The sequence below is a fragment of the Crinia signifera genome, chromosome 1 (assembly GCF_055691185.1).
Source record: "Crinia signifera chromosome 1, ASM5569118v1, whole genome shotgun sequence".
NCBI classification, from domain to species: Eukaryota; Metazoa; Chordata; class Amphibia; order Anura; family Myobatrachidae; genus Crinia; species Crinia signifera.
This window is the reverse complement of record NC_139217.1, coordinates 402,578,787-402,597,385: the sequence shown is the minus strand read 5'-3', so window position 1 is coordinate 402,597,385 and position 18,599 is coordinate 402,578,787. Positions and strand designations below refer to the sequence as shown.

The 18,599-nt window shown below is 45.8% G+C and overlaps 2 protein-coding genes across 7 annotated transcripts in view; one reads left to right on the top strand and one right to left on the bottom strand.

The window, feature by feature from the left end:
* Window positions 1–2,722: 2,722 nt before the first annotated feature.
* Window positions 2,723–14,545, bottom strand: LOC146015951 (uncharacterized). 2 transcript variants are annotated; one of them, XR_014448862.1, is made up of 4 exons: window positions 8,095–14,545; window positions 7,571–7,991; window positions 5,205–6,364; window positions 2,723–2,835 (listed from the first exon to the last, which is right to left on the bottom strand). XR_014448862.1 is itself a non-coding variant. In XM_083151695.1 (3 exons), the coding sequence occupies exons 2-3, from the start codon at window positions 7,967–7,969 to the stop codon at window positions 6,302–6,304; spliced, it is 462 nt and encodes a 153-aa protein (XP_083007821.1). In that variant the 5' UTR covers window positions 7,970–7,991; window positions 8,095–14,545; the 3' UTR covers window positions 4,991–6,301. The 2 variants fall into 2 exon arrangements, 1 of the variants encoding a protein (XP_083007821.1); XM_083151695.1 differs by lacking the exon at window positions 2,723–2,835 and having other exon boundaries at window positions 4,991–6,364.
* The window catches only part of FER (FER tyrosine kinase), a 209,738-nt gene continuing 205,393 nt past the window's right edge, over window positions 14,255–18,599 (top strand). For 3 of the 5 annotated variants that reach the window (XM_083151694.1, XM_083151692.1, XM_083151688.1), the window contains exon 1: window positions 14,255–14,398. The gene's annotated coding sequence lies outside the window, so the exon portion shown is untranslated. Of the gene's footprint in view, window positions 14,490–14,661; window positions 14,687–18,599 lie in introns of those variants that run through there. The other 2 variants (XM_083151690.1, XM_083151691.1) reach the window with 2 other exon arrangements.

Genomic DNA, 18,599 nt, shown 5'->3' with positions numbered 1-18,599 from the left:
GGCTTGTCAGGGACGAAGGGGACAGAGCTGTAGCTACCGGGGACAGTACGGTGACTATGCAGGGCTGCCGCGGGGACACTGCACTGACTACGCTAGGCAGCAGTTGAGCTACGCTGACAACGTAGCTTAGCCTACGCTGAAAACACCGCCGTGAAACTACACAAGTACTGAAACAAGTCCCAGCTCTGGTGACTTTGGGGTTCCAAATAAAATCAAAGCCGGTCTCAGGTCTCCCCACAACTCTGGATCTTTGATCTTAAAAATGGTTGTTGTGTATTTTGGGTTGCAGGTAAAGTACGTTCCGCCCTTGTGATTCAAAGATGGGCCAAACATAAGGTCCCTTTGCTGCGATGAAGGATACAATATGGGAGGAAATAACGGAGGAGATCAATAAGTGGCACCACAACATTGTGATATGGATCGGGTGAAGCAAAGGCAAGTGTGTGTTTGTAGTTATGTATTTCTTTGTGTCAAAAATCAACACAGCAGTATGTCAGGTGTACCTGACAAATGTCTATCTGGTGGTATAGAGTAGGTAAATGTTGAGTTGTGTGCAACACAGAAAAGAGGGGTGTGATGGTGCACATGCATGCTGCTACAGTACTGAGCATTGTAGTGTCCATCACAACATTCTGGATATGGGATGTTTAGTGAGCTATACAGGATAAATGAAGCATCCCTTGTTTTTACTAAACACCCACAAATAGGTTGGTAAATGCTAGTTATATGTGTCTGGTTACAAATAGAGTTAGATGCAAAATACACTTCACATGTGATGTTGCTTGTGGCAATCAATCTGAGTGTCCTTCTTATTTATGTTGCACCCTCTACAAGACAGTAGGCAGGATGTGATTGGTTGCCCATACCAACAGGACCTGTTTAGTGTATTTTACATCTTACCAAATAATAGCCCATGGCTTGTATCACATCTTAAGCTGGATACAAATCTTTACAATCCCTGTTTCTTGCGACCATTCAACCAACCGTAGATGCATCAGACCATCCACAAACAACAGCCGATACGCGTGTACACACCTGTACAATTTTTACTTGCGACGTCCGATGTACTCCCTTCCAAACAGTTGCAAGAAAAAGATTGTACCACCGTACACACTCTCTCGATTTGGGCTTTTGACACCATATATATAAACAAAAATCATAATGGGCTGGGTTAAGGGCAAACCAAAACAAAGAGGGGTGAGCACAGAACCTAAACAAAAGTGATTTCCTTTTACATCAGTGCTGGCTGTGCAGAAAACACGTACATTCGTTCATTCGTTCCGTTTGTTTTCTACCACTTTCATCATGAGCTTGAGGAAAAGAAAGGTTCGTGCTTGCATTCTTGCTGCTATGGCCACAAAATTACAGTCTATATGGAAAAAAAAGAGGAGCAAGAATCGCAGCTGCTGGACCAGAGACTGGCTTCTGAGGTTAGACACCTTCTCCCATATGCCCAGGGGCTGGCTGGCAACTTTCAGCCTGGGGGGGCAACACACGCAAGTGGCCCATCACCATCACCATCGTTTCACCACCCTACCCTCTCCCCTCTGTAGTATGCAGCAATTATTAAACAATCCTTCCCCTACACACACACACCCCCGAAACAGGGACAGGGCGCGCTGCAAAATTTTACACTGTAATGCCCATTACACATAATGCCACACACCGTAATGCCCATTCCACATAATGCCAACACCGCAATGCCCATTACACATAATGCCAACACCGCAATGCCCATTACACATAATGCCAACAACGTAATGCCCATTCCACATAAAGACAACACCGCAATGCCAATTAACCATAATGCCAATTAATCAATGCCCATTACACATAATGCCACACACCGTAATGCCCAATAAACATATTTGCCTGCTTTAACCCATGGAGTGGCACTGTTTGTTCATTACCGATAGACAGACAGACAGACACACATATATACACACACACACACACACACACACATATATACATATATACACACACATATACACATACACACCATGTAAAAGTCTAGGCAGAACAATGTACTTACAGTGCAGGCAGTTTTTCCTAGCAGGGTCAGCTTGAGCTCAGCCTCCATGAGCTCCTCCAGGGCCTCCTCACTACATGCAGCATCCATGATCCGGTCCCAGGCAGGAACAGTTCCTGGTACTTCATTCAGTCCTGGTGCAGGGCCACCCGTGCTCCTGCCGGCGGCCTCCACAAGTAAACTGTACCTGCTCCCCCTCTCAGCAGCCCTGGATGCTCCTCGTCATGGGGTTCCTTTTAAACAGCGCGCCAGTGCTACCAGAAGCCGCACTTCCGGGTAGCGCTGGCCGCGCTGTCAGACAGACACTCTCTGACGGACACTAGAGGTATAGCAGTACCTCTAGTGTCTGTCTCCTCCAAGGCGGCGGCCATTTTTGGAGGGGCCGCCGCCATACAGGGAGGACAGTGTGTGGCAGCAGGACCCGGAGACAGCTGCGTCAGCAGGGCTGTGCAACTTCAAGATGCACACAGCCGGCCCAGGCCCAGCCACTTCATACCGGCCCGGGGGGCATGTGGCACCCTGCCCCCGGCCCAGCCCGCCCCTGCATATGCCATTGGTACAGGAGATACGGGAGAAAAACCCAGATGACTTCAGGAATTATCTTTGTATGGATGACCCTACCTTTATGGAGCTGCTGGCACTAGTCACCCCTTTAATCCAAAAAGAGGACACCTATTTCAGGAGGCCTATTTCAGCTGAGCAGAGACTGCTGGCAACGCTACGTTTCCTGGCTACTGGGAGGACCCTTGCGGATCTGAGGTACAGCACCGCTATATCCTCTCAAGCTCTGGGACTAATAATACCTGAGAAATGGTATGGAAAATGCACCCTTGGGTGCCACCCTGCGCTCAGCGTCACTTAACCTTATTGATGTGTGTGCTATGTGTTTTAGCGATGCTTTATATATCACATGCACAGTAAATTGATGAATAAATAGAGGATTTATTTGTTACAAAATTAAAACATATTCTGAGACATTTATCATTGCATGTAGGTACAATACATAATAAAATGAATGGATCTACAGTATGCAAATATCAATAAAAATACAAAAAAAAAAGAAAAAGATTAAAAATATATTTGCTGCGGATAAAAAGTTGGTAAGTGTGGATTAAATGCTTGCACAAGGTGTCGGTATGTTTTTAACTTTTTGTAACTGTTAAATTAAATTACCCTAGTACCGGTACACATGCCACAATGGGGAAGGTGGGGGGTGGGGATGACATACATAGACTAACACAGTCTTTGTGGTACCAGTGAGTATTTGCCACAAACTGCGGCTCCTGTATTCAGTTGAATGTATTTCTACTTCCAATTGGTCGGTCCAGGTCTCTTTACCTTTGAGGCTGGGGTGAGTGTCTGCACTCGCCCAGCACCATCCACACAGTGACAGCACCAGCGAGAGTCTGCCGGCAGACACTCACCCCAGCCTCAAAGGTAAAGAGACCTGGACCACCCAATTGGAAGTAGAAATACATCCAACTGAATACAGGAGCCGCAGTTTGTGGCAAATACTGTGTTAGTCTATGTAAGTCTATATATGTCATCCCCACCGTCCACCTTCCCCATTGTGGCATGTGTACCGGTACTAGGGTAATTTAATAACAGTTACAAAAAGTTAGAAACATACCAACACCTTGTACAAGCATTTAATCCACACTTACCAAATTTTTATCCGCAGCAAATATATTTTTAATTATTATTTTTTTTTATTGATATTTGCATACTGTAGATCCATTCATTTCTGTCACGGTTTTTGACTCGGACGGGTGAATGCGAGACTGGGAATTGGCTCGACCTGACTCAGGGGTGCGGAATCTAACCGTACCGGTGGTTTTCGCCAATGACCCCTCCAAGCGGGATTTGGGCTTCGCTGCACTCTGTACGCCAGTCGCGGTCCCCTGGTCAGGTTTCCCACATGGTGCTGGGAAACACTGGGCGTAAGGCAGGGTAAGCTCTGGAATACTCATGGTCAGACTTGCTGAGTCAGAAACTTGTAGACAGATACAGGTACTATAGGAGTAGGCTTGAACAAGAGTCCAAGTACTAGCCGGGTCATACACTGCGAGTCACAGGATGCAGTACACAGGGAGCGGGCAGGAGAATGGTCACAGAACAAGCCAAGGTCATACACAGGATGTCACGAATGCAGTACACAGGGAGCAGGCAGGAGAATAGTCAGGAGAATAGCCGGAATCATACACTGGTAACACTGGATATCAGACCAAGCACTGGGAACGCTGGAGCAGGTTAGTGAACATATACTCTGGCACCGGATTCAGTATGAAATCCCGGCGTTCGGGATCCCGGCGTTCAAAATCCAGACGCCGGAATCCCGACTGCTGAAATCCCGACAAGGGGGGGACGTGGATCGCCCCCCCCTTGCGGGCTTGCTGCGCTCGCCACGCAGCGGGCCCGGTGCCTCGCTACGCTCGGCACAATAATTTATTCTCCCTCCAGGGGTGTCGTGGACACCCACGGAGGGAGAAAGTGTCGGGATTTCGGCGGTCGGGATTCCGGCGTCGGGATTCTGAACACCGGGATCCCGACCGCCGGGATTTTAACTGCATCCCCTGGCACCTTCTTTCTGCCAGAGACTGCCTTTTATAGGAAGCACAAGGAACTGGATCACCTGTGCCTCAATCAATGAGAGCTGAGCATGTCTCACTCAGGTGTTTAATCATTAGCAATGGTCAGGTTACACAGAGCTGTCTGGCAGCATGGACTCTCCCAGGTGTTGAAATCAATTAGCAAAGCTCAGACCACACAGAACTCCCTTGCAGCATGGAGCAGGGCTGAACTGATAGGAGAAGCCACAAACCAGGTAAGAACCAAACAATAACTGAATGTTGTGACAATTTCATTATGTATTGTACCTACATGCAATGATAAATGTCTCAGAATGTTTTAATTTTGTGACAAATAAATCCTCTATTTATTCATCAATTTACTGTGCATGTGATATATAAAGCATCGCTAAAACACATAGCACACACATCAATAAGGTTAAGTGACAATGAGCGCAGGGTGGCACCCAAGGGTGCATTTTCCATACCATTTCTCTCCAAAGAGGTACCCTGTAGTATACCTCCCACACCCCGCAGCCGACCCACTTCAACCAAGTCTACAGGGCAGCTACCCCAGAACACCTCCCATACACCTTTAATAATACCTGAGACCTGTGATGCCATCATCCAAGTTCTACAGGAGCAATACATGAAGGTAAATATATGCCAAATAGTATACATGCACCCCATCTTTATAGCAGTTCGCCGTATGTCTGTCCCTAGTCACCCTGCCGGCTGACTAAAATTTAGACGCTTACCACTCGTATCTGACCATAGTCACCCAGCTGGCTGACTAATATTTAGACGCTTACCACCCGTATCTGACCATAGTTACCCAGCCGGCTGACTAAAATTTAGACGCTTACCACCAGTATCTGACCATAGTTACCCCACCGGCTGGCTAAAATTTAGACGCTTACCACCCATATCTGACCATAGTCACCCTGCCTGTTGAGTACAATGTAGACGCTTACCACCCTTATCTGACCATAGTCACCCTGCCGGCTAGATTTTAGACACGAACACCAAATAATATTTTTAAAGTAACATCTTTTATTATAAACTTAACAAACTTGGAAACATTTAGAATATAAATATAAAAACTTTATAATAAATATAGAAAAACAACTATAAACTATAATTTTTTTAAAGTGGCTGGTAATGGAGGGGATCAGGATGATAAGTATCTGTATCCATCACTGTTTGGGAGGGAGATGGTGTTTCCCCCAAACCGTGGAAGGGACCACTGGCTGAAACTGGTAGTACTCCAGTTTGTTCCTGCCATGGTTGCCCAGAAGTGTGATACTGGGGATAATGACCTGGCTGGTACATTTGGTGGTGTGGTACTGGGGCAGGGTTGATGGGTTGGAATGACATAGGGGGGTCATCAGTAAGGCGAGTTTGTCGGGTAAGGGCCCGACACTGGCCCGGTACAGGGTGTCGCTGATGATCCGCTCAGCCTTTGCTTTTGTTGCAGAATCTAGTTTTCTCAATTTTTTTGGCAACTGCGTTCCTCACGTGGTCCTGCTCATCTTCATCCAATGCCATTAGTCGATTGGCAGACTCCAGAATCTGCCCAGTCATGACCTTAGACGTATACGCAGTCTGCCTTGGCCTTTTACGGCCTCCTTGATGGACCTTCAGGCTGCTGTGTGGCTTGCTGAGTGCTGGTTGTAGGTGTAGGCGTAGAGCAGATGAGGGGTTAAGGCAGCTGTGACGCCACATCTAGTGTCTGTGCACACTCCTCTTCCACAAATAGAGAAGGCTGTAAAACATAATGTAACAACAAAATCACTGATTTGTTTTTTAAAACCTCTTTACTTCTAAATTTGGGATGCAGTTAAGATCCCGGCGGTCGGGATCCCGGCGTTCAGAATCCCGACCGCCGAAATGCCGACACTTTCTCCCTCCTGGGGTGTCCACGACACCCCTGGAGGGTGAATAAATTAGTGTGCCGAGCGTAGCGAGGCACCGGGCCCGCTGCGTGGCGAGCCCAGCGAGCCCGCAAGGGGGGGCGATCCACGTCCCCCCCTTGTCGGCATTTCGGCTGTCGGGATTCCGGCGTCGGGATTCTGAACGCCGGGATCCCGACCGCCGGGATTCAATACTGAATCCCTAAATTTCAGTTCCCTACCACTACTGAGGAGTGACAAGCTATTGTCCAAGATTTTGTGGTGGTGCCATCGATGGAAAGCATATCCGCATCATGCCCCCAGCTAATAGTGGCTAATTTTTCGACAATTATAAGGGATTCTTTAGCATTGTTTTAATGGCTATTGCCAATGCCAAATATGAATTCATCTTTGTGGACATTGGCAAAAATGGCAGGGGTCTGATGGTGGGGCTTTGGAAAAGACCGTTCCATGACAAAGTTAAAAGCAATGGATTTCATTTACCAGAGCAGACACAGAATGTGCATGGTTTAAACTTTGTATTTGTGGCTGACGAGGCCTTTGCCTTGCACGCCAATGTTGTAAAACCCTACCGAAAAAGGTTTCTTAATAGAGAACGCAGAATTTTCAATTACTGCCTGTCACAAGCTAGGCGAGTGGTTGAAAATACATTTGGCATACTAAGCAATAAGCTTAGGATTTTTCATAGTGCCATAAATCTGCAGCTAGATAAAATAGACAAGGTAGTTATGGCCTGTTGTGTGCTGCACAACTATCTACGCAGAAAAACACAGTCTTCACACCCCAATGTTTCAAACATGGATGACAGTGAAACAGTTGAGGAGCCAGTAGGATTAACATGCTTGGAGACCAATCTAAATACAAGAAATGCTACTATACGTGCAAAAATGACCAGAGAAGAGTACTTGCAGTACTTTAATGGTGTAGGCGCAGTGAATTGGCAGGATGACATAATCTGCTAAATTGCTATGACATGCTACCTTTGTACTGTACTTTATTTGTACTTTTCATCTTAATTTTCAATAAATAATTCAAATGTGTGGAAGCTGTGTACTTACTGTGCCAGAGAGGGTTTTCTCAGAAACGTCAGGGGTGCGAGGTGTGGCACATGGGGCAGCCTGGGCCACAGTCATATTGCCGATGGAGTCCCTCGGCAGCTCTTGGTCCACTGTGAATGCCAGCAGATCATAGTACCAGAGCTTGGGCACATAAACTTCGTCTGTACCAGCCCCTGATTTCTTGGATGCCTCTACCTTGTTCAGCTCCTTTTTGAAGACTTTCCTCATGTTGGCAATCCTTCCCCGCACCCATTCAATGTTAGCGGTGGGGTAGTAAGGGTGGCAGACCTTCACCAACTCCTCCAGCGCAACAGCTCTCTTCTGCCTATTCGAGTAATCTCTAGATTTACTATTCCAGAGACAACTCTGGTCTCTGTAGGCCTCAATGAACTCCTTCATAAACTCCACATTCTCGAAATGTCTGTTCAAAAATAAAACATAATGGACATTACTTTCATGATACACACAACATACATCAATAAAGCATTTGCCATAACAACAATAAACTCTGGTTGATTACTCACCAAAGGAAAGCATGAAAGGAAGAGTGTGTATTCTGTTGTTTATGTCCACATATTTCTCCAGAATGAAGTTTCTTTTGTAGAAAAAACTGTGTGATTGGTTAATAGTGCCCGAATGTCCTGCCCATGCACGTGTTCAGTGGCACAAACAATGTGCCTACAAGGAGCCATATACTGCTCTCACATCACAAAACTGGCTTTTGACCCTGTATTTGAAAACCACTATAAAGACAGGGTACACGTCAGCCGGCAGGGTGACTATGGACAGATACTGCAAACTGACTGTAGTCACGTACCCGATCTTTATACCAGTTTGCCATATCAGTCCATAGTCAACCTGCCGGCTGACTGTGTAGAAGCTTTCCCCCATCTTTATAGCAGCCGGCAGGGTGACTAGAGACAGATACGGCGACCTGCTATAAAGATGGGGTGCATGTATATTATGATTATTTATTTAATTACATGGGGAGAAGTGAACACTTCTTGTGCTGTAGGAGACATCATGCAGCTATGGAACGCCCACATGGGCATTCCAGCTTTGGCAGTATAGTCACAACAACGGCCAGCATATCGATCGAACGTGCGTACACACTGCAGTTTTGTTCCGATATGGGCCCGTCCGGTCGGATGAATATTAAACAGCACTGAACCTTCGACCGACCGAGTATGGATGGACAAGTCCGTTTTTGGATGTTTAGCGCTCATACAGAGGGAGTCAAGACAGCATACTCACCTATACAATCTGGACGGCCGTCCGTCCCAGAACGGAAGAACGGCCCGACGGTTGTATAGATGTGTACCCAGCTTTACTGTCCTATAATTCTAAGTATGGGAGGAAACATATCGCTTTTTTGAGGTTAAACACGTCAACAATTATGTGAATTTGTATTGGATGTCATATGTAAACTCCATGAATACACCATATTAAATGGGTACATGCTATGTGCATGGTTTACATTGAATGCAAATGATGTTGTCAAAATGATATTAATTGGTATATTAGGTATTCAGTGGTCATTTGTATTTTTTGGTTTCAGAAGTAACCTCAAGAAAAATCTGGCAGGACGGTGGAGGCACAACCAGAACACCGGAGCTGGCAGAATGCCGAAACATCTGGAGCTGACCTCCCTGGATCTCCAGGCACAGGAGTGCCCCGGAGGTGATGTGGCGATGGGGGGAGGCGAAGAAATGCCGTGATTAGTGATGCTGGGTGGCCTTCTAATGGAGCAGCTCTGCTTAGCTGCCTCTCATCAGGCTGCCGAAACCGGAAGTCTCAGCATGATGAATTTTACAAATTATTTTTTGGAAGATATGAGGGGAGGGACATTTCCAATTTTGCACAATAGCTGCTCTTTTGGCTAAGAATATATGCTCCAAAACATAGCAGTCTGACTTTTGAAGGTCTGTTGGGTATATATGACATAAAGCTAGGGAGGTAGACTTTGGCAAGCTAATGTGTAAAACTTTGTAGACAATATTGAAGACCTCACTCCATATCTCTCAACAGTCAAAAACAGATGAAAATTCTGATTGAGCAGGCCACATTTTTAGCAGGAGTAAAATAGTCTGTGTAAAAATGTAAATTGTAGTTTTAAATGGTTGTTACATATTGAGGGTTATTCTGATTCATTAGCTCAGATGCATATTCGCATCCTTGTGAGTGAACCAGATCCCACCTTGCAAATGGTGGTAAGCCGTCCCTTCCATTGTAACTGAATGGATGACTTATCTTCCACCCCCTTACCCTTGGCCACCATATGCCAAAACTCTATTGAACCTCTGGCACTACTAGGGGATATGTATTGGGTGACGGAAGAAGTAAAGGGCTAGGGGAAGGAATCATGCAAGAAATCCAAAAGATTATGCAAGCGTAAGCAAATACAGTAGTTCCCAACTTATAGTGAGCTTGAAGGGAAGAGAATGGGGTCATTGAAGTTCCCGTTGAGATCCAGTATAAACCAGAAGAGAGTAGACGGGGACAAATTTCGAGTAGGTAAAGAAAGAAAATTGGTATTATTCATGGTCACTTCCCATGCCCTGAGGGAATCGGATATGGTTCGGGGAATAGTCTGCAAATTAGGTTGTACAGTAGTTGATTGGGGGTCCACATTAAATCGCCTAGTGGAAAATGTGAATATAATGCTTTCTCCAGATCAACCCATGGTTTGGTGCCCACAAGGCAGTCACTTATTTGATCCACTTGGCAGGCATATTGATATGCTTTAAAATCAGGCACCACTTAACCTACAGATGTAGCTCCTGCCATCCTTGGCCGGGGCTTGCCAGACCATCCCCGCTTGCGAGCGCCGGAGGACAGGGGCTACACACACACGCACGTCCCAGTCTCTCGGCGGGGATGCTGTGTGTCCCTGCCCGTCTCTGCTTCAGGGAGACGGGCAGGGTAAGGGGCAGCGAGGGGTACCTGCGTCGATGGCGGGGGAGGCGGCGGGGACCGGAGGCAGGCTCCGTTGCCAGGGGCATCTCGTGCGCGCCCCCTGGTGGGAATGGCGGGGCTGGCGTTAGAAACGCCAGCCCCTGCAAAGATGGGCCAAGCTCCATCTGTAGTTTATTTATTTTTAGTTATTATTTATTAACAGTTTCATATACAGTGCAGCATGTTCCATTGTGCTTTACAATTGGCAATACGGATAAAATAAACTGGATGGTTTTAGACAGTTAAAATGGTTGCAAGCAAGCTTACAGTCTAGTTCTGGTTACAAGCGTTCTGGGGAGTTTTATCGTTTAAAATCTAGCATAGTACCAATGTGTCAGCTTGACTAAGAAACCTCTGGGAACTTAAATAAGGGATAGTATGGAACAGATCCATCAACAGATACATCAATTTGGCAAAATAGACATTTTAAATGCAGCCATTCTACCCAGTAAAGATAACTCAAAGGTTAGCAATCTCTGTAACAAAATGTCTATCTGGGTCAAAGGTGGTGTAATATTAATCTCAACTAGATTACATAGGTAATTAGGGATATTCATCCCAAAATAGCAAATATATTTTTTCTTCTTCAAACTTCAAGTTTTTGAAGATGCAGGGTGCTAGACTGAACACTGAGCTATTCCGAGGTCAGTGATAAATTAAAGTAATTGTCTGCAAATAAACTAATTTTATGTGAAGAAGAACCAATCTGGAGCCCTGGACTGGAATATCGTGTTAGCAAAGGGTTCCATAAAAAGTACAAATATAAAGGGGTGAAATGGGGCAGTACTGTCTTGTAGTGCAAAGGGGGATAGTCAAAGCCATTACTAAAACAACTGCAGTCGGGGAACTATATAGTGTAGATATCAAGGATGATATTGCTCCCGGCAGACCAAATTTCACCAAAACAGTGTTGAGAAATGCAAGACAGTCTAGTGATAAAATAAGTGATTCGAAGACTCTATGGGATAAATTTACTAAGATGTGAATTAGACTTCACATGTGATGTTGCTATGGGCAACCAATCAGATCCTGTCTACTATCTTCTAGAGGATTCTAAATAAATATGTAGATTCTGATTGAAACTTCACATGTGAAGTCTAATTCCTATTTTAGTAAATTCCCCCCTATGAGTTTTTTCTGATGCCTGTCTACCCTTTACACAGCCTGGTCCACATGGATAAGTTCCACCTAAAGTAGATGCTCCACTAAATCTGTGTGAGTCTCCATTATCAGGCACCTGTCTCGATGGCAACTCCATGCAGAACCACTTTAAGAGCACAATAACATGTAGCAATTGAGGTATCAAGGGGACAGTTGGTCACCATATAGGTAGCCAAAGTTTCATAGAGGGCATTAACTGCGTCAGGGAAAGATAAGAGATAGTCAGGGAATTTCCAGTTTTGGGGTGCTTTACAATGTTGGGATTCCCTGTCCGTGTCACTGCAGCATGGTTGCACAACTGGGCAAATATTTGTATGAATAATATGTTAAAGCATCCAATGTGTGAAGAGGAGTTATGTACATGGGAGAAAAATGATTATGCCACACATCATACAGGTTAAACTCTGTCAGCAAGTGGCACACACAACCCACGGGGCTTTTACCCGAAACCGCACCATTAGTACACAAAGACCTATCTATTTTTTCATCTAACATTTGGTAGAACTCCCCTAGAAGGACCAGATGGCCTTATTGAATGGTCTCAATAGTTTCAAATAAATTTCAGAAAAAAGGTATTTGGTGAGTGTTTGTAACTCTTCAAAGTGAATCTTAAAAAAATAAAATAAAAAAAACCTATGCGTTTAGGGGATCAATTATGATTCACTTGGAAAGGCACAATCACTCTCTAGTGGACAAAACCATATGCACCGCAGGAAGGGGCTGATGTAACATGTGCAGGGAGAGTTATATTTGGGTGAGTTATTTTGTTTCTGTGCAGGGTAAATACTGGCTGCTTTATTTTTACACTGCAATATAGATCTCAGTTTGAAGTACACAACCCACCCAAATCGAATTCTCTCTGAATAGAATCAACTTTATTGGCCATGAATGCTTGCGCACCCTAGGAATTTTTTTGTGGATTTCAGTGCGGCATCAAGCAGGGATGAAAAGGGGGGGGCATTACATATATTCCATTTCTAGCTACGACTATGGTGGTCAGGTCGCCAAGTAGGGACACATTGTTTGGCTGTTGATATTGGGATTGCAGTCGCTTTGATTGGATTGTTCAGGTGATGGACGGCTAACGGAAAGAAGCTTCTGGACGTTTTGACGGGGATGGACCTGAACCGTCTTCCGGATGGCAGGATGTTGAACAGGTTGTGAATTCTCTCTGCACATGTTACATCAGCCCCATCTGCAATGCATATGGTTTTGTAAAATAGAAAGTGATTGTGCCTTTCCGAATGAATCAGAATAACCCCCTTAGTCTGACCACACTTCTTGTATGTTTATCCTTTAATACAAAAGATACATAATAATGCCGCAATCGGGGGGCGCAGTGGATCCGGGAGGGTTGCCCTCCTTTCTGGGGGGGGGGGGAGGACCCGATTTTCGGGAGACTCCCGGCCATTCCGGGAGGGTAGGGTACCCTGATATTGCTGCACACTGAATAACAGCTGTGTCCTAAAAGTCATTAAAAAAAAACCTACAGCAAAACATCAAAGGGACCTTGAAGTGCAGAATTGCGAGGCACCATACATTTATCAGTATAACGCACAAAGGGGTGATTCTAGTTGACTCGGTAAACTGCGAAGCTCACCGCTTACTATGTTCTTATTACGCCGCTGCACAAAATACCCGCCCCCATATCCCCTCGCAACCATGCAAGGGAATATGTCATGAAGACATATCCCCTCGCATGTGCCTGCAGCAGGAGAAATCATTAGATGGTTGCTGGGACGAAGACAGGGCGGGCGGCTGACGTTAGCCCCAGATAGACTTCGTTCCACCCGCATACCCTAGGGAACACCCATGATCGCAGCGACCACCACCCCTGTCCCTCCCCACTTCGATTGGCACGGCGACAATGTAAATCGCAAAAGCCATGCGCAGTCGGGGTTTGCACTGCGCATAAATGTGCATGTACAAACCTTGGCCATCAGGGGAGGGGCCAAATTTGGTTCACAATGAGTGAACCAGAATAGTCCCTAAAGAGAAAAGTGGCCTGTGAGTGCAGAATAAACCATAATTGATATATGGGCATAACTTCGGCATAATGTGTAAGGGGGGCTCACAATTGCTAATGGCTGCCCTGCACAGCATGTAGCTCCAGCAATCACATAACACACTATAATTCCAGTAGCCAAACACAGCAGTGTATAGTACAGTATCTAGCTCCAGCAGCCACAAAACACAGTGTATAGCTGAAGCATCCTCACACCACAGTATACATCTCCAGCAGCCATATAGCATAGCAAAGCATAGTGCCAGCCCAGCAGCCACATAGCATAAGCAGAGTATATAGCGACAGCACAGAAAATCCAGAAGCCGCATACAGAAGCTGGCAGCCCGCTGTCAGAGGCTGGTATGTGACACATAGAACGGTGAGCGCGGGCACCACTCTGTGGTAGTGACCCGGGCGGGGAGTGACAGCAGCGACCGAGGCAGGAGGACCAGCAGCAATGACCCGTCCGACTCCTGTGCTTCTGCTGCTGTTACACCCATCACCCGGTGCCAGTCACGTGACACAGCCTCCGGACGCTGGATGACTTCCTCCGCCTCCTGTGATTGGCTGATACGTGCCCGGTCTCCGCCTCCATTGGCTGGCGCGGTGACGCCGATTCTCCGGTGACGCCGCTGCTCCTCCTGCTGCTGACTGACGGTCTCCCTGGTGTCGGTGGTTCCGGGTGCTGCGGTGCCGTTGGGCTGAAGGTACCGGAAAGCATAAGGAGGCGGGTGTCGTGAAGAGTGAGCACTCCCCCGGGTGCCCGTGGGGCGGTGTCAGGGAAGCGGCGACTGCTGGGTAATATGGACCTGGCCCGTGCAGGGAGACTGATGCTAGCACTGTGTGTACACTGATACAGTACCCGCAACCCCTCCCTGGTGGGCGCTACTTCATTGTTGTGGTGCCCCTGGTGCTGATACTGATCCCCACAGTCAGCTGTGGCATACTGCTGATACTCCTAGCTACTGCCTCTGTTTGCCAGGGACACCAAGCAAGTACCACCTCTAGGTCCCCCTTCCTGGCAGGGAACATGTACACAAACTGCCCCATTGCCAGGTGCCCCAGGCTGTCATCATAACCTCAGTACATAACATTTGTTACACCTCAAGTTGCTGTACCCTTGTAAAGTTATGTGTGTTCCTATATGGGGTATGTGTTGTGTGTGTGTGACATCTCCTTAGCGTATGCAGTTGATAGATTTGTCTGCCCAGCTTCTATTTGCCCCTGTAGATTGTTCTAAAAATGTTGGACATAGTAACATAGAAACATACAATTTGATGGCAGATAAGAACCACTTGGCCCATCTAGTCTGCCCCAGTATGTATACACTGTAGGAACACTGCTTTGTGTTGTTTATTATTCCTGCAGAAAGACATCCCGAGTAGTACTGGTGTTTTTGGTATGTTGCATTTGGCACGGTTTATCACTTTTTCTTTATTTATTGCTAAATAAAACAAAAGCCTGTAATTATCAGATTTCAAAATACTTAAATTATATCTAATGCCAATTGTGGCTTCTGCATATTTAAATAGATGAAAAGAAAAATTAAAGAAAAACAGTATGTAATCATTGTACTGGGCACCACTTTCTATTCTAAGAACGGCAATTCTGTCCCATATTTCCAATCCTGGGATTCATACACCTAGGTCCTCACAGGAGAAAAAAAACCAAACATATGCAATGATTCCCACAGGAAAAAAAAATACACTTTGGCTGATACAGAAAAAATAAACATAGATTGAAAATTAAACAAGACACATTGGCCCAAGAAAATAATACAACACATATTCCTTGCACCTACTGGAAAAAAGTAACTTATTCATGTTCCAGTTCTCAGGACCCACTGAAGAATGACCCTGTCCTTTCGTCAGACTCTAGGGTGTATACACATTGCAAGATTTTTGCTTATTTTCTAAGCGATCTGTCTAGATGACTTAGAAATTAAACATCCATCACTCTGTTTGTATGCCCCATGCAATGCGAGGTCCCGTGCATCGTCATCACCCGCTCAGATGTTTACTGCATGCACTAAATATCTAGTCACATAGGCGGGGTTTAAATAGCTTAGCACCGATTGCTAACCACATGATCGTCCCATGTGTAAGCGGTTTTATTGAGTTAGAGTAAACGTAATAACGGGGGGCATCAGACTGTTAATGAACGATCTCTGTCCATTTTTATGTGCAGCACTGCAAGTGATGGTCTGGTTGGCCATGCAACATATCTGATCAGAAGATGTTGCATGCAATTGAGTGTACACATCACGTGATATACACAGTTTGTTGTTCCAATATGGCCAATCATGCCACTGTCAGCCTGATTTCCACACATTAGTCTCTCATGTTCAGCCTCTCCATCCTGCCCTTGTCTGCAGCTTTTGTGTGTGCTGCACTGACTGCATGCTTCCATTTGTAGGTCATGGTGCAGGCTATATCTCAGTTGCTGGAAGGACATAGTAAGTTAGTATTGCAGTGGAGTATGCTGCACCCGCAGGCTGAAACTTGTTTCAACAAGCTAGTTTGAAAATACATTGGGTTGGATTCAATAAGGAGCAATGCAGTGTAGACATTGCTCTGAATTTTTAGGTAGATCCTGGTTTTGGCCCCAGGTTACTGTACCTCTTCTGCATATTCACCATTGGGCATGTCCAAGTACACGCTGTTATGGATTGATCTGGTGAAAATATAGCATGTAGGCTACAATGTTAGTGCCCTCTAAATCTAGCTTTTGTTATGGCTTGTCAGACTCTGAAAGCTGGCTACAGTACATTGGTGAAGGCTTTGGTTCCATTGAAAATTTTGGGGACTGTGGAATGTAACTGTGTGTAGTTATCTCATGCTTTTATATTTTTCTAAATAGCTTAATATAAAGATGCTTTATTTTTACTTGAATCCCCGTAAGAACATGGCTCTATGCTGGATTCTCCCCTAATCATGTGATCTCATTATATGACACCCAGGGGACACAGCTGCCAGCTCTAGGAAGTAAAGTACTGCATGGAGCGTCCTAGGGTCCCTAGAAGTCATGGGACACACCCCTAGATATGGTCCTGCCCGTATAACAATATAAATTGTACATCAGGACTAGTGACATTGGGTTTAACATCTGGCAGTGGCAGAGGTAGATGTTAAACACATTTCTATGCAGGACATGCAGGACATGCTTCCTCAATGGGGTCTATTCAATGCCAGGGATTCCTGCTCGCTGTCACCGCTCGCCCTGTCAGTATTCAACTCACCCCCCTCATATGCCAATTCCCCCTTGCTCCGTTTTTTGAGCAAGGGGGAATTGGCGTATGCGGCTGCAGAAGCAGCAAGACTCGCGGCTAAATACAGCGGGTTTGCTGCATTAGCCACGGGTCTCGTTGTTTGGGGAATCCTCGCCGTCCTGTGATGGCGAGTATTCCCCCGGAACATTGAATAGGGCGAGCCTGCGAGGGGGTTAAACAGCGAGGATCGCTGGTTTTCTGCGATCCTCGCTGTTTAACCCCCTCACCGGAGCGGCATTGAATACTACCCAAAGTAGTAGTAGTCATTTGCTGCTTGCAAGTAGGCTATTTTATCTGCAAATGTTTGCATCTTTTCTATTTATATACAATATATCCGTAACATATCCTTAACATCTGTTAATACAGAATACATTAACTTTTTTTTTCACACAATGAAAAAATAAGTACAGAGGACTGGTGCCTGACAAGTTCTGTTGTAGTAAATATGCAATGACGGGGGAGTGTTGTAGAGATGTGACAGCTGTAATCCTCTACACACAATGTTTTCAATTGAAAGCACCATGAAAAGAAAGTTGATGACAAATTGTAAAACCCTTAAACTACAATTCGGTCATATTCACCATATTCATTTAAACACATCTGATATTTTTGGTATTGGATCCTTATATGCATTGTACGTGGTGCCATCAGGCTTAAAGAAACAGGTGTTTTGATTTTTTAGACTGAGCCTGTGTCTTTTTGATATGTGGTAAAACAAAATCATTCAATTTTGTATGTGTTTGTGATTGGGACCCACATATTTTAAAATGGCCGCTGCTGTACCCGATGCAAGGATCAGGGCTATGGACCTTATTCTAGTTCACATTTTGATCTCATACATAGGTAAAACCCTTCTTTTTACCCGTGTCTGAGATCCGGGTATGCAGACACGGGTTGACACATTGACACTGCTGTGTTTAAAGGCAAATTCCCGGGTAGAACTTCTTCACCCGGGAATTTGCCTTGCAGTGAGAACGGGGGTCCAGCGCGGCAGTCCCCGGCAAAAACCGTGTCTTTCTCACTTGCTTTTCGGGCTTTAAACACGTTTTTTAACGCACTTTGAAAATCGGTCGCATCGCATGCCATTATAATGGCATGCGTCCGAAACGATTTTTACATTGGAACCAATGTAAAGAGGGTCCCTGAGACCCGATTTTACATTGGACCCAATGTTAAATGCCCCCCAGACCCGATTTTTAATTGTAAACCCACCTTGATGCTGAATTATGTCAAATGCCCCCCCATTGTTAACGCCACGGTCAACGTCAACCCGAAGCGTGGCGAGCGGCGGCGGTACGCGTCCTCCAAACTTTTCATACCCCCACTATACACGTCGGCGTGGAGTTGATTTTATATAGTGTGGCGAGCGCAGCGAGCCACCGAGCCCGAAGATTGGCGAGCGCATCGTAATGCGCGTCCCCTCGCGGGGCTCGCTGCACTCGCCACGCTTCGGGCACTATATAAAATCAACTTCACGCCGACGTGGATAGTGGGGGGGTATGAAAAGGTCGGAGGATGCGTACTGCCGCCCCTCGCGGGCTCGGTTTGGGTTGACGTTGATCGTGGCATGGCGTTAACAATGGGGGGGCATACAATGAAAAATGGGGTCTGGGGGGCATTTAACATTGGGGCCGCTGTAA